Below are 27,918 nucleotides of genomic sequence, written 5' to 3' on the forward strand. Positions count from 1 at the left end.
AAATTACCATTTGTAATTTTAGTGATTAAGTGTGGAGATGGATTTATTTTTAAAAAATAATCCACAGTAGCACTTGGTAATGTTTTGGGCAGATAGAGGTCTGAAAAGATATCACCAACTGTTTACTGATAAAGGAACAAATAACTTTTCAAAACTAGCAAAAAAGTATGAGCTTACAAATTCACAATTTTTTTATTATTTACAGGTAAGAAAATATTAACAGAAGTTAAAGTAAAATAAATAAAGGAAATGCCTCAACAAATTATATAATCGATACATACAATTATTCCAATAAAATGTTAGGAATTTTAAAGAATGCACTTGAAAGAGATATGCAGGACACTATGAATAAAATTATATGTAGGTGGGAGGATGAATTAAAAATAAAAATTAGTCAGCAAGACTGAGAAGAAATGTCATATAATACATTCCATACTACTCAATCCAGTTGTAATATTATACATGCAAAAGAATTGAAACCACATGATTTGAATCTTGGAAAAACCCAACCTTTTTAATCCTGGAATTCCTCAACATCATAAATTAACAGACCAATCATCAACTTCCTACTCAAGGCCTGTCAAGTCAAGTCAAGTCAATTTTATTTGTATAGCACCTTTCACAACACACATCATTTCAAAGCAGCTTTACAGAAGATCATGCATTAACAGAAGATAAAACTGTAATGTCTATAACGTCGATGAGTCATCATTGTGTAATTACATAAAATCTGATTGTGAAATGTGTTTAAAAATAAGTAATTAAATAATAATTGTATTTATAACCCCAGTAAGGAAGCCGAAGGCGACTGTGGCAAGGAACACAAAACTCCATAAGATTTTGATTAATGAGAGAAAAATAAACTTGGGAGAAACCAGGCTCACTGTGGGGGCCAGTTCCCCTTTTGTCTTTGGTCAAGACACTCTAAACAACCTAATTTAAAGCAAAAATGCATGACCTTCTGAACTTCCACACAGAGTTAAAGCAGACTTTTCCTTGAAAGGTTTCCAAAATACCATCAGATTTGCACGACTCCAATACTAACACATTTCATCTTAATTCAGGAACATTCTACACAGTCATAGTACTTTACTTATTTAACCTTCTAAAATGTACAAAATGAATTTAAATCCACGATTTATTGTAATTATCACTGACAAATTATACCTGACAAATTAATGAGTATAGCCTGATGTACCTCTTTAAAATGTGTGTAATGTTTTATCCATGTTGTATAACCAAAGAATTAACCAGTATGATTTGTAACCAGGGATTTTCATGTTTTGTTACCTACATGTACAATATTAATTAAAGAATGTCAAAATTGGTATGCAAATGCTCGCTTGGTTACACAGAGGAAGCTGATGACAACGAATGTCATACCTCTTGTAAAATATAATTTGCAAGATATAAAAGTTAATGATTAAAACTTGCACTATTTTTGAGCGGGAAATTTGTAGACTTAGAAACAAAGGACCATAAAATCAACTGTCGGAAAGGACAGCCCAGTCGACCATGTGATTCTGAAAAGTCACTTCTGATTGGCGCAGGACACCTTTGGGGATGCAGCCAATTTTAGTTCAAATGTTTCCAAACAGGAAGAACTCTCCTCTCTCTCTTCTGCTCTTCTGACTGCTCAGACTTCGCTCTGACTCTTCCGTGGTCTTCTATGGATCTCGTCGGAACCAGATCCATACCATGTGAGGTACAAGGAAGCTCGGGACTCAAAGTCCCGAGGAAAAGCCACTCACTCTCTACGGTTCAGAGAAGGTATCGCTTCAAATCCAACCTCATCATTCATACAGACAATAACTATCCAATCTTACAGAGGTCCAAAAGATAGACGGAACTAACTTATGACCAAGAGCCAAGAACCAAGCAACACAAAGAACGCAAGGAAACACCACGACACGCAAATACATCTCCAATATTGTGCTCAAAGTGCTAGTGTATTAGTTAAATAATTTGGGTAATCCGATAGCAAATCAATGTAGACTCAAATAAGGATAAATGCTCTTAAGGTATTGTCAACAGACTCCATAAAGTTCATTTTCACTGTACTGATCATTTATTTCACATTCTGTCACTCTTCTCACCAACCTGTCTCATGTATATATGTGTTGGATTAGATTTATGTTTAGAATAGCAATAAAGTTTGTCTGTATTCAAAGATGATTTGACTGTTGGTATATTTTGATAAATAATATCATCCTTGTTTGAGGAAGATTTTGCTTCAAAGCTGTACCTAAATACATATGATATTATTTTCAATAAGCCATGAGAATAATATCACTCCAATAAGTGAATTAATCATAATTCACTTATTAAAGCTAATTCCTTACAGTAGAAATTGTGAGCGGATACAACGAGATGATGTATTATGATTTTAATGGTGGATAATTTTATTTGGACAAGTAATCTAATTTATAATGGTTGTCGAACGTGACTAATTCCTTTATATATTTCATTACATAATAATGTAATATAAGGACAGTTTAATTTAGTTCATAGCTCACACATTTCTATACCGTAAATTCCCTTACATATAATGGTGTGAGAATGCAGGCACTTTAACGGTTCCATTCTAAATTCATCAGTACCAAATATCCAACACAGTGTTTGGAGGGAATATGCTTTCAAGATACAAATTAGATTTTTTATAACACCTATTATTCAAAGTAAATACAATCGCATGGTAAAAGGGGATTGTTGGAGAAATTGTGGAGAAAAAAAAGGCTCATTACAGTCAAATTCTATATGAGTGCTATATAAGTTGACAATTTATTTAAAAATAACATGATTAATTTAATATTTAACTGCACAACCGAAAAATATCCAGAAAACCTTAAAAAATTACAAACCAGAACCCCCACAATTTAAAAGATGGAGAGAAACAATTTCGGAAATATACCAAATGGAGAAAGTAATATTTAAAATTTATAATAAAAGTCTGGAATGTGAACAAAAATTGGATTTGCTTCAAAATATTATAAATTAATTTAGATAGATTGTTTCCTTCAGATTCTTGATTTTTGACTTTTGATTTGACGAGGGAAATGCCGCTCTATTTGATGCCCCAGTGTCTCCAGCTGGCCTTCTCGGAGGCTCTGTGAATAGAATTGCTGAACGCCACGTCACGACTCAGCACGTCACGACTCAGCAACACTCACAGGCTATGAGACTTTATGTCAAAACGGAGCAGTACTTCATCACAACCAGCACCCGGCTAAAACCCCACACCAGCTGCCTCAGTGCCGACAAATTTCGCCACAGAGCTAAAGCCAAATGGCCCAAATTAAGGCAGATGCCTCAGCGCAAGCTCTGCGCCGATGGGAGCCCCCGCAGCAAAGCGCACCCGACATACAATACGATGCAGCACTCGACCCATTGTAAATGAACGGTGTGTGTGTGTGTGTGTGTGTGTGTGTGTGTGTGTGTGTGTGTGTGTGTGTGTGTGTTTTGAATTGCCTTAGCGATTGGTTATTACTAGCAAATCAGAGGCACTCTGCGTGGACTACAAGAGACTACAAAAGCCTACATGTGTAGATACATTATGCCTAAAAAGACTTAATATCCAATATTAATACTATTTTTATTTCGATATGCTGTTTAAAGTGTACTGTGAGAGACATGATGTGGGTGGCTTGACTCAATGAAGTTCTAAATTTTACGTTTTTAACCACGATGAAACTGCAATGTGAGCACCATCTTGGCTGCACAAATGCCACATACAATTTTACCAGTTGTCAGGTCCTGTGTCTTGTGAAACTGCCTTGTTTAGTTTCTATTACATTGGATGCATACCCATCTTTATGTATTCGTCATGCCAGCCACCTCAGTAGTCAATGTTACACAGTAGTCTCTGTAGCAACATTCAAGCATATTGGTTGACTGATGAGTGTGCCTGTGCACTTGCATATGTTTGTGTGCATGTATTTGCTTAAACACAGTGAAACAACTCGTCTACGACTTCAGGGGCTAATACAGCTGCATTTTTTGTATTGTATCACAAATGTCATGGGCTCGGCTGGACCAAAAGCTTGAGTCAGAGTAAAAATGCATCCGAGTCTGTGACCATTCAAATTGGACTCGAAACTCGGACACGAGTCAAAGTCTAAACTCAAGTACCCCAACTCTAGTTCTAACCACACCCTTCAGAGCGCAGGTGGTTCATTTTCAAGCTTTCTTCCCATCTCCATGTAATTTGGATGAGGAACAATCCTTGTATTTGTTATGCCCGGTGCAGGACTATATGCATATGTTGAGCGCACCCACCAATTCAGACTGTCTGATAAGCTCTTATGTGTTTTGTGTCCTCCATAGCACAATTGCAAGGTTTTGCTTGCTATTTTGTTTGCCAAACATATACTTATGCCCCTCGTCTTAAGTACGTGCTCCCATCATTTTACACAACCACCTGCATTCCAGCCATTGTAATGTACCATAAAGTTACAAGCACATTATAAATAAACTCCCTTCCCAACTGTGTTCGTGAAGGGGTTAATTCATACTCTATGACTATTGTTCATATATTCTTTCGGAGTGCTCCCCTCCTGCCCAACATGAGGGTCACTCACTTGTGGCATACTCATGTCAGTCGGCATCATGTTTCCTCTCTGGAAAGTTATGTCATGTAGTGCGGCATGATGGGATTCTGTTCCCTATATGCGTTAGCACACAATGTCAAGGGTACGGAGTCATAAGGTTTAGTCTCGGTTATGTACAGTTAAAGTCAGAAGTTTACATAGTAATGCATTTTGCATACTGCTGCTCCGCGAGGGCTCTGAGTAGCACTTATTCACGTTGCTCCGCAATCGCACCAAACTTGAAGAATTATTACCACACTTGTACTGCTGAAAATATTTTTTGGAAAATTCTATGACTTTTCCACAACATTCAGTGTTAACTTGTTTTTCCATTACTTTTCCAGGCTTGGAAAACACAATTTCTAAATTCCAATACATTTCCAGGATTTTCATGACCGTACAAACCCTCTCTGCGCCTCCCCTGGGGCTCTCTGGCGCCCCCCAGCCTCACCAATTGAAAACCACTAGACTAGTATTTTAATCATACATGAATATCTCACTTTTTCAGTAAGGGCAACAAAACTTTGGCTATGAACAAGCACTTTATTTTTTGTTTCATGTCTGTCTGAACTAGAACGAGTGCCTGCTTAAAGAAGGAAGGGAGTACTGTGTGCAGTTTTGTGCTCACCTGCTCTGTGCACACTCTGCAATATATAGCCTACCCTCAGGTGATGTTAGCTTGAATAGCCAATCATATATCAATGTATTACCAGTATACGGCACTAGCGTCGAGCAATGCCTTCAAACAGTGCCTGTTTTGTAAAAGTTTTTTTTTTTACCAACGCTGTTGTAACTGACTGCATAAAGAAAAAGTTCACAGATAGGAGACTTAAATGATGCATGGGATTCTCTCTTGTGGTTTTTTTCCTTCGCTTGCCATTTTTCCAACTAACGTGTGCAGAACTGTGATATCATCAACTGATTTAACATACTTAGATAATTGGACAGCTTCTCACTGTAGAAAGTTGACCCACGTGAAACACAGGCGGAGTGTGTCCATCTACAGAGCCATACGGGTACATTAGTGGAGGTTACAACTGCGCATGTCTATTTGGTGCTTTATTTTCTTTGCCAAACTGTATGATCTAGATGCATTATTATATCCAGATGCATTACTAAACTAGAGATGAACCGTGGAGCAAATGCTTACCGAACCATGGTTGGCGAACCATTCAGTTAGATTTTTTACCGAGAACTGCTACACCCCTAATTCTCACAGAGTCCATTAAAAGATGAAAAACTCCTGTACAGTAGACGGTGCTGTTGCGGTACTGTTGTTATACCAGTCTCTTTTAAGTGATTAATAATAATAATAAACGCTGTAACAGCATTTATTTTCTTCATCTGCCATAACCGTTTCATGTTTTCTATCCATGATGTTGATGCATTTTGGAGGAGAATATAATCTGTGTTTTTTAAGTGAATGAGATGAGTAAAGAGTGCGGTTTCATATTTTTCTACAAGTAGGTCTATATTCCAGACTCCCAAACTGCCAAGATTAATGCCAGGATAATATAACTCAAGACACAGTGATATAAATACACACAGAATAATGTACATTACATTCAGAAAGTATTCAGTCAACCTTAATTTTGTTATGTTGCAGCCTTATGCTAAAATGCTTTCAATTATTTTTTATTTTTCACATCTATCAACACTCCATACCCCATAATGACAAAGCAAAAACAAGATTTTGATAACTTTGCAAATTTATTAAAATAAAAAACTGAAATATCACATTGACATAAGTATTCAGACCCTTTGCTATAACACTTGAAATCCCAAGAGCGCAGTGGCCGCCATAATTCTTAAATGGAAGAAATTTGGAACAACCAAGACTCTCCCTAGAGCTGGCCAACTAGCCAAACTGAGCAATTGAAGGAGAAGGGCCTGGGTAAGAGAGGTGAACAAGAACCCTATGGTCACTCTGGTTGAGCTCCAAAGATCAATTGTGGAGTTGGGAGAAACTTGGCAGAGTGGTCAAACGGAAGACTCTCCTCAGTGCAAGACATGCAAAAAAGCACCTAAAGACGCTCAGACTGTGAGAAACAAGATTCTCTGGTCTGATGAAATGAAGATTGAACTGTTTGGCCTCAATTCCAAGCATCATGTCTGGGAAAACCAGGCACCGCTCTTCACCTGCACAATACATCCCAAAAGTGAAGCATGGTGGTGGTAGCATCATGCTGCGTGTGTTATTCAGCGGCAGGGACTTGGAGACTGGTCAGGGTTGAAGGAAAGCTGAACGCAAAATACAGAGATATCCTTAATGAAAACCTGGTCCAGAGCACTCAGGACCTCAGACTGAGCTGAAGGTTCACCTTCCAACAGGACAATGTCCCTAAGCACACAGCCAAGACAACGCAAGAGTGGCTTAGGGACAACTGTGTGAATGTGCTTGAGTGGCCCAGCCAGAGCCCGGACTTGAACCCAATCGAACATCTCTGGAGAGACCTGAAAATGTCACCATCCAACATGACAAAACACGGTCTTTCTTTATTTAAATTATTGCAATACTTGGTTAAATTGACCTTGCAATAAAAGTTGCAGTATTGTTCTGCTGTTTGTTTGTCTAAAACACATGTGTCAAACTCAAGGCCCTAAAACACGTGTCAAACTCAAGACCCGCGGCCCACCTTATTTCATGTGGCCCGTGAGCTGATTTCTAAAATGTATGATGGAAGGTAAATGGAATGTCTCACTGACCAATCAGTTAGCTCTTTCCCCATGAATATTAATGAGCCTTTGCCTGGAGCGCATTTTACTCTCTCCAAAAGCGAAACAAAACCGCGCTACCCAGAACAACCATCAGCTCTGGACAAGCGGCATGAGTGCAGAGAAGGTGCGTTTATTCACCTACCACTCTAAACCATATAGCGCACATAATTATCAACACTGCTAACTTCTGCCTGGATCAATGGAGAAAAATGCAAAGAGGCACGTGAGGCAGGGCAGATGCATTTTTCCCCAGACTGCAACATGCCACGCAGACCATTATAAAAAGCATTATTGTGTCAAGTGTGGTAAGGATAACGAACCACATTTGAATTATAATGTAAAACTTCAAATGTATCATTGATTAAACTACTTTAAAACCATGTTAAACAGCTCAACCATTATAAACAACAATGGCAGAGAAATCATGAAAAAAAAAAAGCACACATGAATCCGAAGAATTTTCACTCCACATACACATCTTATACCTTACAAACATTTACCACAGATTTACTGTAAAAACACTAACCGTATTATAGTATTTTGACAGTAATAGTTTCTAAATGTATTTTGATTATTCTTCTTTATTGTTCTCCCATAATTTTTATAATTATTATGAATCAAGCTATCAGTTTTCCTTCTGTGTAAAATCTGGTCTCTATTATAATGCTGTAGTATTGTAGGAAAATGTAACTGGGTTTGTTTGCTTTCATAAACACTAAGAGATGACTGTACTAGAGTAGACCCATTTTAGTTGCTCTGTCAAAATATTTTAATTTAGCCCTATACAGATTAGGCATTCATTTTCTCACAGATGTTACAATAAATATAATAATTTACATATACATCCCAACCTCAAATTCAATGCTTTATTGACAAATGTGCATTTTAAATGCACAAAATGTGCAATATTATTGGAAATTGCATGGTTGCTATGGAATCAGATTTTCAATGGACCTTTGAGGGCATATATAATGCAGAAGTGGCCCAAACATCGCTGCTATATTTAATGCCATGAGAATATGAAGGGACATTGATAATTTACATTATTTAATATATGTTTAAGACAAAAAAAAAACATTCAAAAGCAAACTTTCAATAACAGACCGGGCTTATGTTTGCAGTACAAACGGTTCATGAACAGCAACTATTTATTTTTAAGAATATAATCTTCCAATGTCGATGTTGCCGTGCTGGATTGAGCAGCTGCAGACAAAAATGTCTTTTCTCATTGGTCAGTTAGTTTTTAATCGGAGTCCAAAGAAAAATAAATTGGACCTCTCTCCATAAAAAAACAAAAACCTTCCGATTGGCAGCGGGCGATTTGTCGGACCCCCTGTGAAAAGCGCCATTCCAATCCATAGTTACTGTTCAAAAGCTCGTTCAGAACAAACAATCGCACCGAAAAAACAGGTTTGGTGTGAAAAGGCATTAAATCAGAGTTCGAATTCATGCCCTCCTACTCCTGGTCTCTTTTCATATTGTATAATTTAGCTGCATACTGGGGTACACTTGCGTCATCAGTAATAGCAGCAGCTGTTTACCGCTGTAGCTAGGTAACAAGGAAGAGAAGGTGCCAAAAATGGAAAAAGCCATTTGCTATATTTTTTTACTCATATTTTTGTCCCTTTGGTTCATAGAATGCCATCTGTCTGTCTTGCATTGCAAGTGATGCAATTATGTTCCCTTCACATTTTATCAGAAATATTGTAAATATGAGTTTCCCCAATCGGATGTTGCACATGAATGATCCCTCAAGTCGTAATTACGACTGGGAAACTCAGAGATAACTGTGATACCCTATTTTCCGAGATGGGAGGATTCGTAAACTTTCAACATGGCGGAGGAGACTACGGTTTCTGGAGTTTCTAAATACAGATAATTGTTAGCGCTTGCCATTTTGGTCATATAGCTTGTATTTGACCAATATTCCATTATCGTCAGCAAGCTGATGAGTAATATGTATTATGGTGTCAAAATAAAAGTTCCTTAAGAAACATGTTAAATAAACCTGGCGTCGTCCATGTTTTCTGTTCATTTCAACAGCAAAGCACTTGAAAGTGACATACTCCTAATTACCACTTCAGATGTTGGCAGCATTAATAAGCTGTAGTGTAAAAATGCCTTTGGAACTTCCTAAAATCCACCAACCTCCTCTCTCCGCTCTTCAGAAGGTCCCTTGAGCTCCCTGGCCTGGTCATCTCTGGGGTCAAACAGGTAGATGTAGTCAGATGAGTAACTGACCAGCACTTCCTGTCCATCTTCACTGTAACACAGCGAGGTGACACGGCAGGATTTGGTGGACAGGTGGGCTGGGACAAAACGTACACACATGCCTGTCGTCCCTCTGCCCATGTAGTTACCTAGTGAAACAGACAGACCTTTATATAAAAACCTTTTAAACCTTTTGAAATTGCTTCTTGTTTAAAAGGAGTAATAGAAAGATTTTTTTAGATTCACATGATGTGAAGTCTTCTTTGGGGGAACTTATTAATCAATGGATAAAGAGATCTATTCTTTTCAGAGAAGTTTCAGAAGAGCGCGGTGGTCTCTCACTGCAGTAATCGAACAAGAAAGTCTAATTCTCTCCAGGGGAAAGTATACCAGCCAGAGGTTGTTAGGATACTTAATGGATTTCTCAGTTATGTTTCGTTTACTTTATCTCAAGTGATTACCCTAAAATTCCTTATGAGCTATAAAAACTGACACAAAGAATAAAAACAGACACAAAGAAGACAACTGTAGGCAAATAAGCTAATTGTAAGAGTATGCAGCTATAAAAATTAATGTAGATGGTCTAGTCCAAATAATTTGTGAGAAATGTTATCATATTAAAATATCTGACTTTGCACAGAGTCACATTATTTTATTTAATCTCATTGCTGTGAGGGAGAAACAATTGATATCTCTCAGAAAACAAAACATTTTCAAATTTATTTTCCATTGCATCCAAAATTAACCATTTGCTACACCTGCCAATGGCGGTTGAATTGGGAAATGGTCAGATTAGAATTCTTTAACTCAATTTAAATAAAAATTATGTGTCAGTTCCTTTTGAAGTTTTCAGCCAACTGGTGAGTAACTAATTTCATTTATTTAACAAAGATTAATAAAATGAACAGTGGCAAGTGTTCATTTTTGACCCTGGGTAAACATTTTTACTCCTGTATGCACCTCAAATAAAGATACAATTTGAAAAAAGCTGAAACTTGAACTGATTCATTTCTCACCCGTAGCTCTTGTTCCAAGCATTCGTCGGTCATAGATCCTCACTGAGCTGTCAGAACATCCCACAGCAAGATAGTAGGGGACCAGGGGGCAAATGGATATTGAGGTAGCGGCTCTCCGACAATTAATCAAAATGTCCTAATGAGGCATAATAGAGAGAGAAAATTGGAAAGAAAGTCAGTAAATGAGACAAATATCAAGGGGAAATAATCCTTCCTTATTATCACACAGCGTGTTTTCATGAGCTGAATAGGAAGATAAACAAAAATGTTGAATGTGACGAGACTGCAGTATACCCAACAGAATCGTGCAGCACGTGCAAGCAGTCAGCGCTTCACTTTTGGTTAATCGCACGAGTAAACGCACCCGCTTTGCTTCGGTCAGACTGAGTGGATGACAGCAAACATTCATTGTTTCATTGGGTTTTTTTGCTTTCAGAACAACACTTGATGTAATAAGGAAATCACCACTAATAATCCTTGAGATTTCCAACCCAGCATACAGATATACTGTCCTTAAACCATGGTCACACTCAAAATAACATTAAACGATTAAAAGAAAAAACAAACCAAATCCCACACACATGGGATTAAAAATCTGAGTCTATTCAAAGCATAAATTAAACCTGAAAATAAAGTTTTACTTTGCAGGTCAGCTGCAAAAAACTTCATATAAATAAATTAGACTGCTCCTCTCGCTGTTGCTTGCATGCTAGTGATTACATGATTACAATGACATAAGAAATATGTAAGATTCTAATATTTTAATATTACACAAGATTCAAATAAGCAAATTTGTGGCATTAGATTAAATTCAACTTTATTGTCATTGTCCAGAGTAAAGGTACAGAGCCAATTAAATGCAGTTAGCATCTACCCAGAAGTGTAAATAGCAATATGTATATAAAAAAATATAGGAGTATATAATTTTTTTATGGAGTGCAAATTATGAGGTAGAGAAGCAGAAACCAGCTCAATGCAATTGTCTAAATAAATACAGTACAAGGTGCAAATGAAGAAGTATAAACACTGAAGGTGCATTGGACAGAATGAGGTATAATATATTATTATTATTAATATTATTATTAAAATATATATTAACTCATGTGTTAACTCATTTTGTGCAAAAGGACAGGTTTTCTTTCAATAAAACATTCAAAAGATGCTCTGTGAAAATTTACATGCAGGATCATGATTATATCATAATCATCAGATTTTACAAAACATTTTCACATAAACTTATGCTGATAATTTCATTTGTAATGAAAAATAAACTAATAAATTGCAAACCCATGCAAAATAGAAACCTTTTCACAAGTGAACTCAAACTTTGGAAAATCACATATATGTGCATTTTTTATTTATTTATTTTTCTTTGTGGGTGGCCATTGACCAGGAAAATAAAAAAAAATGGCACTCCATGTCAAAAAGGTTGCCGACTCCTGACTTAGGCACAATTAAAAATGCATGAATGTCACTGCATTAGATTTTTCAAGTTGCATTTATTTTAAAGAAAGCTAGCACCCTTTTCTAGGAAAACTTAAAACAGGAAATTTGTTGGGTTTCACATTATACAACAATAGACATACAGTTCAAAATGTCAAAAGAAGCATTTGGACACATTCTGGTTGTCATACATTAGTGGAACATGCCCATAGTTAATGTGATGAATTACACTTGTGGTTACTCTGCTAGAGCACCTTTGTGAACTGGCACCTTGTGAACTGTTTGCAGAAGCCACATTGTTTATCATTTTATATCTAATGCAATGGAATTCAAATGACAGGGGCTTAATCACAGTTCTTCCTCCACATCCTATTTCAGTGAGGACAGATATATAACTTGACAATCAAAACTTGTCAGGTCATGCCTTAGGACACTGTCCAAGTGTTTTGAAGACAGTACAATAATGCCTTGTCTTGCCTCTAAGGAGCCCAGCTCCCTATCTGACAGCAGAATCTCTGCTACTGACAGAACACAAACATCACTGGGATCCAAAAAGCACTTTTCAGCAGTACATTCTTTACCACACAAAACAAATGGTTTCTGATCAAAACAGAAAGTAATCATGCCCTCAGGCAAATCTCCTCCACACCACTCACTCTCTGTGGGTTGAGAAATCGAGGTTGGAGTCGGCTTCCTCATAATCAGGAATGGCTGTGAGGTGCAGTTCAGAGTTATTCACCAGCTGTAATGGTGAGATTGAAGACTAAGGAAGGAGAACCTGATATCAGATCACTATAGCAACCTCCCCCCAGAGCACTACCAGTGATATAAATGAGAAAAGAATACATTTAACTGAAGAAACTCAGAGTGACGAAACATGTTATTGAGTCTAGAAGCAAAGAACAGAATGCGCTCATGAGAAATCTTTTAATTATATAGATATTGGTCTGGAGAACCCCGGCGAGTTTTGCTTTTAAGATAAAACATTATACTTCAAGAAATAGTTCACCCCAAAAATGAAAGGTCTGTCATCATTTACATCCCTCTCATGTCATTCAAAACCTTTTTACAGGAGATAATTTTGTAACATGTCTAAGCTGCTCTCTTTCATACTATGAAGACAGAGGCCCTAGTCTTTCAAGCTCCAAAAAGGACAAAAACAAAAAAACTCATAAAAGTAGTCTATATGACTTGTGCCCTTTATCCAAGTCTTCTGAAGTTATAGGATAGCTATAGGGCAGGGGTCAGGAACTGTTTTTCACTAAGGAGCCAATTTTAACATTTTTGGTTGATGTATTTTTTCAAAAGATGCGATTCCGCAAACGAATAATTTACTATTTTCAAAAACAAATTTTTTGTATAAAATAAAATGTTTATATTGCCCATAGACTTCTCAAAAACAAACAAATATATATAAGTAACATGTTGCAATATGGAATTGAGTATAAGTGTTTGTGTGGGTCTTCATAAAATTACTTAAATTTTACTTCATGAAAAATGTAACTTCCCTTTTGGGCTGGGCGATATGTAAAAAACACTTTAATGATAAATCGCATTTAAAATATCAATATCTAATTATATGGTGAATCCCCAAGGTCGGTGAATATTTTTGCTTTATTGATTTTGCTTTAAAAATGTAATTAATTTATTGAAACATGAAAAACTTAAAAAGACATTTCTAAATTCAAATTGCACTTTAAACTAAACAAAAAAGCAATACAAATAACGAAGTGATTAAAAAATCCTCTATATAACCACCTCCCCAAATCCAAACATTTCCAATGGCTCCATTTGCCATCACACAAGTATCAGTATGCGGCAACATGTGAAAATTACTAGCATACAACTTAAGAACTAAAAGACAATTGTAAATGTAAAGATAATTATAATAATCATCATAATAAATAAGCCTAAAAAATTCTTGTGTTCCCAAAAAATGCTGCCAAATGTGTGGTCTTCTCAAATGTGTTTTTCATATTTATGCTTCCTAAAGAAAAAAATAGAACTAAATTTTAGGTTCAAGGTGAAGGTGTCTTGTATTACCTTATGATTTAATCACTTTCGACTTTGTTCATTTAATACAAATATACCTGTATATATTACTGAACCTACAGAGTTGCGTTCACAATTTCTAAGAGCAAACTAAATTCGCAGTACCTCACAAGATGATCGGAGAGCATTTGCAGCATTCTCATAGACTACATTATTCTTGCTAACAGTTTTCAGTTGAATGAAACAGAGAAAAAGGAGTGATAACTCTTTACATGCGCTTGTTTCACGAAACAGGATCCCATCGCATGTCTCTGAACAAACAGTGAATCAGACACGAGCATTGACAGCTTTTATTTTGTCTGTTCTTAAAAACATAATTATATAATTTCTTCAAACACGTCAGCATTTCTTGTCATGTGTCACTCCGAGAAATAAACAGGTCACCCACCTTTTGCAGGTAGATCAGCAAAATGACTCGGAGAGGATTTGGAGAGGAGGTCGCAAACTGGATTGAGTCTCGTCGCATTTTGCAGGTGCTATATCACATTTTTGCACATTGGTTGCACATAAAAAAATAACGAACGTGCATAAAATCGCTTGTAGAAAATGCTCTTAACAGCTAAGATCAGTAGTTATTGGGAAACCAGTTCCAGAACTCTATGACTGTTCGTGTGTTGGAGAAGCACATTCATTGCACTCAGATGCGCATCAGAGACTTTTCTTTCATCTGTTCTTCAAAATAAATTCACATTTCGTCAAACGCGCATCTTTGTGTCTAATTCGAGAGGTCTTACAGGTCGCCTTCCACAGTGGCTGGTACATCAGCAAAATACTCAGCATGAAAAATCTGCATTTGGCGGGTGTTCATTTCAAACCTTGTTCACCAGAAGTAGGCTGTCAAAAAACAGTGTCATTGACTTCAAGCTTTGCAATCACACCCTCACTTTCTGTTGGAAAAGTCTCTCTAGAAAGTTTTAAACGTTCATGTGTTGGTGAATGATGAGAGACCCGGCGAGCCACCGGATTTTTAACAAAGAGCCACTTGTGGCTCGCGAGCCTTAGGTTCCTACACCTGCTATAGTGTGTGTGTGAGGAACTGATCAAAATTGTACTTGCAATTCGCTGAAAATCTCATTAGCCTTTCAAGCTCCAAAAAGGACAACAGCAGCAACAAAAACATACAAGTAGTCTATATGACTTGTGCCCTATATTACAAGTCTTCTGAAGTTATATGTTAGCTATATCTATAGGATTTGTGTGAGGAACCGATCAATTTTAACTTGTAATTAGCTTAAAATCGTATCTTGTGCCACAGCTCTCGAATCTCATTTGTGCGGTTGCTAATTTTAACTTGGCGCTTTGCAATGACTCGTGAGACATTCAAGAAACAATACCTTTTGATGCCATGACAGCCACTAATCACTTTCTACTTTCATTGTCGAGGGGTGTATATTTGTTTGTTTACTTGTTTGTTTGTTTTGGTTGCACAGAACAAGCAGCTTGGACAGAAGGCTAAAAATCTAATTTTGTGTTCCACAAAAGAAAATAAATCATACAGATTTGGAACAACATTGAGTGAATAAATGATGACTGAATTTTCATTTTTGAGTGAACCATTCCTTTAAAATCTGCAATCAAAGAGTAAATACATCTGTCTTGTTACATATTCTCAGTTTCAACTAGAGATGTCCCGATTAATCGGCCGATATTCGTCTTAAATCCGTGATCAGTGATTGGCCGATCATGCTGATCTTTTTTGCCGCATGAAGGCAATCACACATACACTGCTCCTCTAATCAACGAGTGCTTTCTCAGCCCTTGAAGCATGACAGAATGGCCTATGGAGGGTGAGTTGTTACCAATTCTAAGCATTCACGAATTTAAACTTTCAGACATGATGTAATTGAGATGAATATGCCAGTTTGTTTTTTAAAATGTGAAAGAATTACATGTGTATGAATATTAATTTGCCCATTTTCTAGAGTCGCTACGGTAGTTAATCGGACTCCTTGCACAGTGAACAGGAAGAGGATATAGAGGCTGCTAACCGGTTTAAAAACAAATTAAACAACAAAAAAAACATGCAAATACATGATACATGACATGTGTTGTGACAATCAGACATTGTGTTGAGTGATAGAGACTGTTTGAGCAATCATGAGTGCTTTTAGCTTTACTTCATTTAACATGAGCGCTCTCTGTGTCATTCAAAGACGTGCACTCTTCAGGTGCTCTCAATGTCTCATCATCAGTCACTCATCCTAATTTAAATCAGAATAAAGTTGGTCACAACCACTAATAATAAATATAACTGTTTAACCTTCAATACAGACACCGTGTCTTCATGCATTTGCTTAATAATTAGTGATTTGTGTTACAGCAAAACTCAAAGACAGTAAACAGACCATAGATATCAATGATTTCTCACTGGAGCAGTTTTAGAGCTGGTTATGAATATATCTCTTTGAATGTGTGATGCTTTCATAGTTTTTACTGGTTGGTAGTATGTCACAATGGCATTTTGATATTGACAACAGAACTATTAATAACTCATTATTATTGAACTTGGGCCTGTTCAAGTGTAACTGTTTACACCACTTTTAAGTGGAATTGCGAAATTTTGAATTAGTTTTTATAGAATAATTTCTTTGTTGTGACAATTCAAGTCAAGCTGTTTACACCATTTGTAAGTGTATGTAAGATTTCTATTCATCCATACAGAACTCAGTGGATTTGTGATTTATTTTTTACCTGAATATTAAAGTTAAAATAAGCTATTACACCATTCTATGAAGAAGATTTTATATGCGAGTATTATAAAAATGCTAGCTGCACTAAGTTAAATGCATTAAGCTGAAGACATCTTTTAGTTACTTTGTTTACTTAGTTATTTTTGTAAACAAAAAACAAAACAAAAAAAAAAAAAAGTCTGCAGCTCTATTATCTAGGCAAATACAAGTATCGGATCGGGACTTGGTATCGGCAGATATTTAATATCAGAGGCCAAAAAAGCTGATCGGGACATCCCTAGTTTCAACTTAAGAATCCTTATAAACTAGATAATCACACACACACACACACACACACACACACACACACACACACACACACACACACACACACACACACACGTCTTCTTACATCTTTACAGTCCTCCTTTGTGCAGCTAGTCTTCATGCGCAAGTCAAACCACCTCACTGTACCATCTTCTCCACAGGACAAGAAGGTGTAGGGGTCATTTGGCACTGTCATTATCTATTGAAAATATATATTTCAGATGTCAACTTCCACCTCACCACACATCAGCCCCAAACAAAGATAATGCTAACTCTGAGAAACACATAACCACAATTTTATTGTCATTTCACTACTTTAATAACCCCTGTACCTCATAAGCAGTGCCATAGTGGCATGTGAACTGGCACTGTCTGTTGATTTCTTGGCTCTTCTCTGTGTGTGTGTAGAAAATTATGCCATCTCCTGAGCAGGACACAATCTGCTGATCGTTAGTGTGGGGCATGAACTTTGCGCTGAAGATGTTGGCCCGGTGTCCTGAACGAATTGTTGTCTTGATCTAAAGGCAAATGCAATAAAACAAACACTGATCAACTTTTTACATCAGCCCTTTGAGGTCACATTTATTTTCGCCATCAAAGCAATTTTATCACAAAAACTGCTGTTGTCTGTGCATATTAAGCTAGGATATAAGAAAGTATTTTAAAGGAATATTTAGGGTTCAAAACAAGTTAAGCTCACTTGACAGCATTTGTGGCATAATATTGATTACCACAAAAATTAGTTTTGGCTCGTCCCTCCTTTCTTAAAAACCAAAAAAAATAAATAAATAAATAAATAAATCTGGGTTACACTGAGACACTTACATTGGAAGTGAATGGGGCCAATCCGTTGTAGGATATTTGGTATGAGACACTTAGAAGTGAGCTTTAAATTGCCCTCATTCTCACACCATTATATGTAAGGATATTTGGTATGCTAAATTTAGAAGGGAATTTAGGGTCTTGAAGAATGTGAGCTTTGGACTAAATTAAACTGTCCTTATTGTACCTTATTAGGTAATGAAATGTATAACGGAATATAACAACCATAACAAATTAGATAAATTACAACTTACTAGATCATTTGTCTTAATAGATTCTCCACCACTGAAATCGTAATACAACGTCTAGTTGTATCAGCTCACAATTTCTACTGTAAGGAATTAGATTTAATAAGTGAATTATGATTCATTCAGGTTTTGGAGTGATATTATTCTCATGGCTTATTGAAATTAATATCACATGTATTTAGGTACAGCTTTGAAGCAAAATCTTTTAGAAACTGGGATGAGATTATTTATCAAATATACCACAGTCAAGTCGTCTTTGAACACAGACAAACTTTATTACTATTCTAAACATAAATCTAAGCTAACACATATATACATAAGACAGGTTGGTGAAAAGTGACAGAATGTGAAATAAAATGATCAGTATAGTGAAAATGAACTTTATGGAGTCTGTTGACAATACCTTAACCATTTATCCTTCTTCGAGTCTACATCGATTTGCTATCAGATTACCCAACTTATTTACTTAATACACCATCACTTTGAGCACAATATTGAAGATGTACTTGCGTGTCTTTGTGGTGTTTCCTTGCGTTCTTTGTGTTGCTTGGTTGAAAGTTCGTTCCATCAATGTTTTTGACCTCTGTATGATCAAATTTAATGTCTGTATGAATGATAATTTTGGCTTTGAAGCGAGGCCTTCTCATGGTTGTGTGGACTGTAGAAAGTGATGAGTTTGCTCGGGACGTCGAGTCCCGAGTTTCCTTGGACCTCACATGGCATGAACCTGGCAGTCAGCGGAGCAACCAGACGAAGCACATGAGCCGAAGAAAGAGAGGCTAAAGAGGCAAGAGAGCATGTTCTTCCTGTTTGGAAATATTTTAACTGAAATTGGAAGCATTCCCAAAAGGTGTCCTGCGCCAATCAGAAGTGACTTTTCAGAGTCACATGGTCTTCGTTTCGGTCTTAAAAATCTCCTGCATATTTAATCATGAGCTTTTATATCTTGAGAATGTACAAGAGACATGATATTTGTTGTCATCAGCTTTCATATGCCATATGCCAGCGAACGCTTACATACTAAACATGACATTTTTTTCATGGATGTTATACGTGTAGGTAACAAAACATGAAAATCCCTGGTTACAAAGTAATACTGGTTAATTAATTGGTTATACAACATGGATGAAACATTACACACATTTTAAAGAGTTATATCAGACTATAATCATTCATTTGTCAGTTATACAAGTTACCACATTTCAAAGCAATTTCAGAATTACCTAGCAAGACTAGGTCTTGTATAAATCATGGATTTAAATACATTCTGTACATTCTAGAAGGTTAAATCAGTCAAGTATTGTGACTGTAAAATGTTCCTGGATTAAGATGAAATGTGTTAGTATTCGAGTCGTGCAAATCTGATGGTCTTTTGGAAGCCTTTCAAAGAGAAGTCTGCTTTAACTCTGTGTGGAAGATCAGGAGTTCAGGCGTTCAGGCTGCGGAGGGGCCTTTCTGACCAATGAGGATGCCTGGTCCGTTTGATTTATGATGGTGAAGAATTCCAGGACTGCAAAGCTGAGTTTTTCCATAGATTCAAATCATGTTGCTGGAATTCTTCTGCATATATAATCTTACACCGTAAACTTTAAAATACTCACCGTTTCAAGAAAAAAGCCACAAGGCATAAACAATATATGTGTTTGCATCATTTTAGAGTGATAAAATCGTTTACTAACCGTTTCTTTGCAAAGTTCAATCCAATCTTACAACTTTGCTCCCATGATAATGTAATGTCAACAATACCCTAAAACGACTGTAAAAATGACGATTTATACAAGTTAACAGCTCGAACGATACAGTACATGAATTTTAACAGAAAAATTAATTGTTAGTGCTTTTAAAAAATTGTAAGTTCCACATTTCTGCATTTAAACCCACAAAAATTGGCCCCATTTACTTCTATTGTAAGTGCCTCACTGTAACCTCGATTTTTGCCTTTTTTTCGAAATGGAGGAGTCTAAATTAATTTGTGTGGTAATCATTATTATGCCGCAAATGCTGTTGATTCAGCTTAACTTGTACTGAACCTGGAATATTCCTTTAACATTGAAAAAATACACAATTCATATTTAAATTAAGCTTTGACATCTTTAGAAGACCAGCATCAGATACATATACCTCATGGGTTAAATTCAGAGGAAACACATACTGATAAAACATAAACCTTAAATGCACTGGAAGTAGCTTAAAAAAAATCTGCCAAAAGCATTACTGTGAATGGATTTCAACTCATTACAAAAAAAAATTCAACTCCAATGGAGAACAACTAGTTTTGATATTGGAAAAAAAGCACTTAAAAACACCTTATATGAAGAAGAGAATAAAATGTGCTTCTGTCCTAAAAAATAGAGTACTGAACTCTCTCATCTTACTCCAGTTATTCAAAATAATCAAACTTTGAAAATAAATGTATAGAGTAGCATGCATTACAGTAGTCAATGCAAGTCTAGCAGTGGTCTTATTTTAACCATATGCATAGTGTTTTTTGTTTTTGTCTTCAACTTACCTTTCTGTTGTAAGGATTTGTGATAACCAAGTTAGTGTCATCTGAACCTGATAAGATGTATTCCCCTGTGTCATTCCAGGATATTGTGTTAACCTGTTAAGAAACATGATGAAAATCTGCTGAAATGAATGCATACTTTGACTGCTCTAAAAAAGGCAGCAAAACATTATTTTATCCCTTCATTAAAAATATAAGGTTCTAACACATAATCTATCAATTTCTTTAGATGTTTGTTGACATTAATTGACTGAGCACCACTAATAACACCAGTGTTTTTATCACAACATAAAGTCCAGCTTTAGACCTTTAGAGTTGAGATGATCTGACATTCTGTGTGCTACCTGTGCCTTTAAGGGGAATAAATCAATATTTCATTACTCAAGATTGATGCAGTCTGTTCCTAGCCTTTCTAAAGCAGCACAAACCTCATCACACACAGTACATTTCCTTTGACCTCTGCATTCTTAAAATAATGTAATTGGCAGGGATTAAGCATTTATCCCTCATTCTCCCCTTTTGCTTTGCCCTCTACAGCTGTGTTTTCTATAGTGGAGAGATGGAATTAGATTGTATTAGACGTAGTATGATGCATTACAGGCTAAAATAACAAGTGATGAAAGCAGCTTGAAATGTGTCATTAGTGAATTTGGCGAGTCTATGAGCTAGATCTAAATGAGGCAACTATAGTACAGTTGAAGTCAGAAGTTACATACACCTTAGACAAATACATTTAAACTCAGTTTTTCACAATTCCTGGTATTTAATCATAGAAAACATTCCCTGTCTTAACTCAGTTTGGATCACTACTTGATTTTAAGAATGTGAAATATCAGAATAGTAGAGAGAATTACTTATTTCAGCTTTTTTTTCCTTCATAACATTCCTAGTGGGTCAGAAGATTACATACAATTTGACAGTATTTGGTAGTATTGCATTTAAATTGTTTAACTTGGGTCAAACGTTTTGAGTAGCCTTCCACAAGCTTCTCACAATAAGTTACTGGAATTTTGGCCCATTCCTCCAGACAGAACTGGTGTAACGGAGTCAGGTTTAAGATTAAGAGATTAAGATTCAACTTTATTGTCATTGTGCAGAGTACAGGTACAGAGCCAATGAAATGCAGTTGTTTTCGCATATCCCAACTAAGCTGGGGTCAGAGCGCTAGAGTTTGTAGGCCTCATTGCTCGCACACGCTTTCAGTTCTGCCCAGAAATTTTCTATCAGATTGAGGTTAGGGCTTTCTGATGGCCACTCCAGTACTTTGACTTTGTTGTCCTTAAGCCATTTTGCCACAACTTTGGAGGTATGTTTGGGGTCATTGTCCATTTGGAAGACCCATTTGCGACAGAGCTTTAACTTCCTGGCTGATATCTTGAGATGTTGCTTCAATATATCCACATAATTTTCCTTCCTCATGATGCCATCTATTTTGTGAAGTGCACCAGTCCCTCCTGCAGCAAAGCACCCCCACAACATGATGCTGCCACCCCCATGCTTCATGGTTGGAATGGTGTTCTACAGCTTGCAAGCCTCACTTTTTTTCCTTCAAACATAACGATGGTCATTATGGCCAAACAGTTCAATTATTGTTTCATTAGACCAGAGGAAATGTGTTTCTCCAAAAAGTAGGATCATTGTCCCCTTCAGGTGTTTGGAAATTGCTCCCAAGGATAAACGAGACATGTGAAGCTCCACAATTTTTTTATGTCTTGGCTGATTTCTATTGATTTTCCCATGATGTCAAGCAAAGGAGGAGTTTGAAGGTAGGCCTTAAAATACATCCAAAGGTACACCTTCAATTCAGTACACCATCTATCAGATACTAATTGGCTAATTGTCTAAAGACTTGATATCATTTTCTGGAATTTTCCAAGCTGCTTAAAGGCACAGTTAACTTAGTGTATGTAAACTTCTAAACCACTGGAATTGTGATATAGTCAATTAAAAGTGAAACAAATCTGTCTGTAAACAATTGTTGGAAAAATTACTTGTCATGCACAAAGTAGATGTCCTAAATGACTTTCCAACTATAAAACTATAGTTTGCTAATATCAAATCTGTGGAGTGGTTAAAAAATTATTTTTAATGACTTCAACCTAAGTGTATGTAAAACTTCTGACTTCAACTGTATGTCACATCGGAACGGAACCGGAGACGTTACCCCAAGCCAGATAATAAAAGACACCGATCTCACCATGCAGTTAAAAATGCACAGCAGGTTTTCTGTGCATTTGTCCTGTTTTTGTGATATGACAAAGAGTGAAAGAGGAAGGGTATCGGATAAAATTTAATTTCATAGGAATGTTCTGGGTTCAATACAAGTTAAACTCAATCAACAGCATTTGTGGCATATTGTTGATTATAACAATTGTATTTGACTCATCTGTCCTTTTCTTTAAAAAATTGAAGTTACAATGAAGCACTTACAGTGGATGTGAAATTTTGGAGGGTTTAAAAGGTAGAAATGTGAAGCTTATAAATGTAAAAAGCACTTACATGAATTCTTCTTTTAAAACTTGTGTGTTATTTGAGCTGTACATTTATTTAAATTGTCATTACAGACATTTTAGGGTTTGTTAACTAAACCATCAAGGCAACAAATTTAAGAGATTTTAACACAATAAAATCATGTTAACATGCATACTGTTTACATCTTATAGTTATACTTTTCAAAAAGAGACGATTTTAAAGTTTATAGATTGGCCCCGTTCACTTCCACTGTAAGTGCCTCACTGGAACCCCGCTTCTTGCTTGCAAAGAAAAGGAGGGGCAAGTCAAAAAATTTTTTGTGGAAATCAAAAGCTTTAAATTGAGGCACTATCAAATACTATTGTATGAAAACCAGCAATTGGAATGGAATGTACTTTATTGTCCCCATTGGGGGAACTTGGGGTGGACTCAATAGGCAACCTACATTCCCAGGGACAGCAGATGTAAACTAGCTATTAGCTAATTCTGGCGCAATTACTTTTAATTGTGCATTGTCCCTGTAAAAATAAACAATAAATGAATGAAATGAATTTCAGCATCACCCAAATAAAAGATAGAAAAATAACAATACAATTGCGACATTCTTTAAAATACATAATTTAGTGTTCCGCAGAATAAAGAAAGTAATTTGGGTCTGGAACTACATGAGGGAAAAGCACTTCCTTTCACGTAACTTTTATTGAAAAAGTTGACTTAATTTAGAGTTTTAAGCTTTATTTAGTATGGAAAGTGCAAATTATGTTTATTTCAACAGTAAATCCTCTGCAGTCTGGCTTTACATAGGTGACATGTATCTGCTTATTGTGAACAATCCTTATTAGATAATTTTACTGTGCTGCCTTCTGTTCCCACTGTGTTTCTGCCCATGTTTCTGCCTCGTATGCTCACAGTGGTCACCTCACCTCAGTCATATGCAAGGAAAGTAATTTGCAGTCTAGCAGTGAAATCTAGAATCCTTTTCACTGGTGCAAACTACTTGAAACCTGCTCCAGCCTGTTCTATGAGTTTGTTAGAGACTGTTAAAGACTGTCAGAGGTTATACTAGAGTTTGTAGGGTGTTTGTCATTTGGAAGGTTTGCCATTAAAACAGACTACATGACTTTGTTGGATGTCCCAGCAGTAAAGCACCATTGGCAGTGCACAAAATGACATCCCTAGTGGCAGCCTGGCACCTATCAGCCTCTGAGTTTAATTCACTGTCAGATAAAGGAGCCAGAGATAAGTGGGTAGAAAGAAACGCGCACACACACACACACAAACACACCATTCACTTACAGATACATAACAAGCACAGTGATTCCCCTAAGACAAAATAACCCAGACAGATACATTGTACTGCAGGCAAAATTATTTAGGGAAATAAATCAGCTAAAAAACTGCAAAATAGCACAGTTGGACAAACTGGACATTTCAACACAGATGAAAGAAAGACCTTTAGTGCTTTAGTGACTTACGCATCCATCATGCACATTGAGAGTGGCTTCGAGCTTCAGTCGCTGCACAAACTCTTTTCTGCCTATAGAGAGAGAGAGAGAGAGAGAGAGAGAGAGAGAGGTTTTGTTGTGACATCTCTTTTCCAATTCAAACTCATTTTCATTGACCTTTTAACAACACAAAAGAGTATTTGCAATGAGTAACAATGTTGTGATTAAAACAGTGATACCAGTCTCAAGTTGGCCTTAATAATTCACATCCATTACATCCACATATAAACTGACCTCAAGGCTTTTAACACTACGCATGTTAAACCCTTGGTTGTTAAACCCTTGGTTATGAAACCCTTGGTTATGAAACCCTGCTCCAAAGCTGGGCTGGCACTGCTTTTGTGGTGCCAACTACAACTTACAAAGCTAAATGTATGCATTGAATGTTAAGATGGGATGAGAGAAAATATTTTAACAATGCAGAAACTGGGGGTAGTGTAGCTCAGTGAGTATTGACGCTGACTACCACCCCTGGAGTCGCAAGTTCAAATCCAGGGTGTACTGAGTGACTCCAGCCAGGTCTCCTAAGCCACCAAATTGGCCCGGATGCAAGGGAGGGTAGAGTCACATGGGGTAACATCCTCGTGGTCGCAATTAGTAGTTCTCACTCTCAATGGTTCACCACTGTAAGTTGTGCGTGGATCACGGAGAGTAGCAGGAGCCTCCACGTGCGGAGTCTCCGCGGTGTCATGCACTATGAGCCACGTGATAACATGCACAGATTGACGGTCTCAAAAGCGAAGGCAACTGAGGCTTGTCCTCCGCCACCCGGATTGATGCGCAGATTGTCGGTCTCAAAAGCGAAGGCAACTGAGGCTTGTCCTCCGCCACCCGGATTGAGGTGAGTAACTGCGCGACCACAAGGACCTAATTAGTAGTAGGAATTGGGCATTCCAAATTTTTAAAAAACAAAAACAAATGGAGGAACAGGCTACATTTTCAGTTTAATCAATATCAGTACATGTCCCATTGACAATAGGCTAAGCTTAGCAGGAGAGAAAACATAAGTGGCTATTTTTTGGTGAATAGCAGGCACTGTAATCAAAAGTTGAAAGCTAATTTTAGGAGTAAATCTGAGCTGAAGCACCTATAAAACAAAATTATGCAGGTAATGTTGGAGGAATGATTGTTAATGGCCATAATATCTTCACTGCTTTGGAGTAATGCCACAGCCCCTCTGTATTTTCCGACCAAGTGTGCAAGCAAACATCCTGTCATACGGTGATGGGTAATGTCTACCACCCTGATTTAGATTGTTGATGTTCTTATTTGTTTTTAGTCATTATGAAACTGTAACAGAAAAGGTCTCTTGCTTAAGGGAAAGGAGGTGGCGGGAACCGGATTAACACTCACCAAGATTTTAATTCAACATAAAACACTGACTTCTAACTCAACATAAACGATGTTCGTGTGTCTCTCTCTCTTTCTGGTGTCCCCGGCATCTCCTTTATCTCTCTCCCGCTAATTAGGTAACTCAACTCCAAGCGTGCATCCTCTCGACCCGACCACACCCTCCTCCTCCTCGTCACATACCCCCACCGCCCAATTAAGGCCAGGGAAACCTCTGGTCTGACTTAATCACCCCTCACTTCCTAGAAGGGAGGGGTTGCCCCTTTAGCCATGCCATCGCCAGCTTGTCTTCCCCGCATCCAGGGTAGGACTAGGGGAGCAGGCACGCCGCCCACCTGGTCCCCTGGCGGACGGCAGGGGGCTCGTCAACCTCCCTGTTGGACGGCAGTGGCAAGTTCTCCTGGACAACGTGCCTGCCCTCCTTTCCCGGGTTTCGGCACCAGTGTAACGGAAGGTCTATTTCTCAAGGGAAAGGGGGGCACCGGATTAACACTCACAAAGACTTAAATTCAACATAAACAATGATGCACACACAGCTTTTTGTGCGCTCTCTCTCTCTCTCTCTCTCTCCTTTTTGTGGGGCTCAGGAAACAGTTTTCCATTTGTTTTTTAACTGTGCGAGATTACAGATACTATTTTCTGAATTAGAGAAGTGGTGCCAAACGTTGGGCATCGTTTTTACCGCACTGATTTTTATTTATGGGCCAAAATATATTAGAAGTAAAAAAGGAAGTAATTGTTTTAATAAACTTTTTATTTGGACAGGCAAAAATGGCCATATGGGTGTCGCGTAAAGGAAAACTGAATGACACTGGGTCAACTGATGTTTTAGCAATTTTGAAAGGATTGATAAAAACACGTGTTAAAATAGAGTATGCTTATTATAAACTAGTTGATAATCTTGAGACTTTCAAATGTAAATGGCAAGTTAGTCAATGTGTGTGTGAAGTTGATACTGATGGTAATTTGCAAATTAATGTCTAAGGTGTTTAAGTGATGCATGTGTGTGTATATGTATGTAGGTATATATATCAGTGAGTGTATATATATGCATTTTTGTCATTTTAAATTTGTATTTCCTATGGTGTAGTGTTATATCTATAGATATGGTATCTTTGTCTTTTTTCTGGTTTTAAAAAAAGCTTAGATTGTAAGGAAAAATATTTTTGGTACATAAAAGACCCTAAAGGTCAGTCTCTCAGTCTCTCTCCTCTCTCTCTCAGTCTCTCTCTCTCTCTCTCTCTCTCTCTCTCTCTCTCTCATTGGGCAACTCAGCAAAGGGCATGCATCCTATCGGCCTGGCCACGCCCTCCTTCTCATCACAGAAACCTCATGTAAACTAATGTGCATTAACTTGCATAATGAATGTTTCTGTTTCCAACATCAAGCAGACACCTTCCTGTGGTTGGTAAAAGAACTGGGTAATAATGTGCGACAAATAGCATTACACGTTAATGGTGCAACCTCCACACTGGCATATCACACTGCCAATGGAAAACAAAAGCTGAAATTAGCTTGAAGAACTCAAAATCTCACTATTTTCAACTGAGCTAGAATTTGTAGACTCATGCCTTGTTGATATAATGTTACCACTTATAGGGAGATGTGTTATATTCCATCAAACACTTGCTCACAAATGCCTAAAACTTATTGATTCATTTTATCATATTCTTTTTTGGTTGATCCAATTTAACCATTACTGCTGAAAGCCTTTACAACATCAAGAAGAGGTGAGCTAAATATGGCACACGCTAAACTATATGCCATCATCACTTCACAATCTCACTTTGAGTTCCGGACTAAAACAGCTCTCAGACAAAACACAGAACCCCTTGGCACATTCAATTAGTCACCCAAAGTGCAGCATCTTGTTCTCAGGGTACAGAGATGAAATGAGTTGAATCGGTATTATATAAAATACACATTTGGGACCAAATTAGTGGAATGAGTCAATTACATAAATGTGCTTTTAAGTCACACATCTCTTAGGTCT

General features: G+C 37.1%; 1 protein-coding gene across 5 annotated transcripts in view; it reads right to left on the bottom strand.

Moving 5' to 3' along the window:
* dcaf6 (ddb1 and cul4 associated factor 6) overlaps window positions 1–27,918 on the bottom strand; it is a 73,108-nt gene that overhangs the window by 40,598 nt on the left and 4,592 nt on the right. For all 5 annotated transcript variants that reach the window (XM_052142372.1, XM_052142370.1, XM_052142368.1 and 2 more), the window contains exons 2-7: window positions 24,546–24,607; window positions 20,602–20,694; window positions 17,355–17,540; window positions 17,108–17,221; window positions 10,532–10,667; window positions 9,453–9,664 (exon numbers count right to left, since the gene is read on the bottom strand). In XM_052142372.1, the coding sequence (XP_051998332.1) occupies window positions 9,453–9,664; window positions 10,532–10,667; window positions 17,108–17,221; window positions 17,355–17,540; window positions 20,602–20,694; window positions 24,546–24,607 (803 nt within the window). The remainder of the gene's footprint in view (window positions 1–9,452; window positions 9,665–10,531; window positions 10,668–17,107; window positions 17,222–17,354; window positions 17,541–20,601; window positions 20,695–24,545; window positions 24,608–27,918) is intronic.

This window comes from Xyrauchen texanus, chromosome 14 (genome assembly GCF_025860055.1).
Source record: "Xyrauchen texanus isolate HMW12.3.18 chromosome 14, RBS_HiC_50CHRs, whole genome shotgun sequence".
Taxonomy (NCBI): Eukaryota; Metazoa; Chordata; class Actinopteri; order Cypriniformes; family Catostomidae; genus Xyrauchen; species Xyrauchen texanus.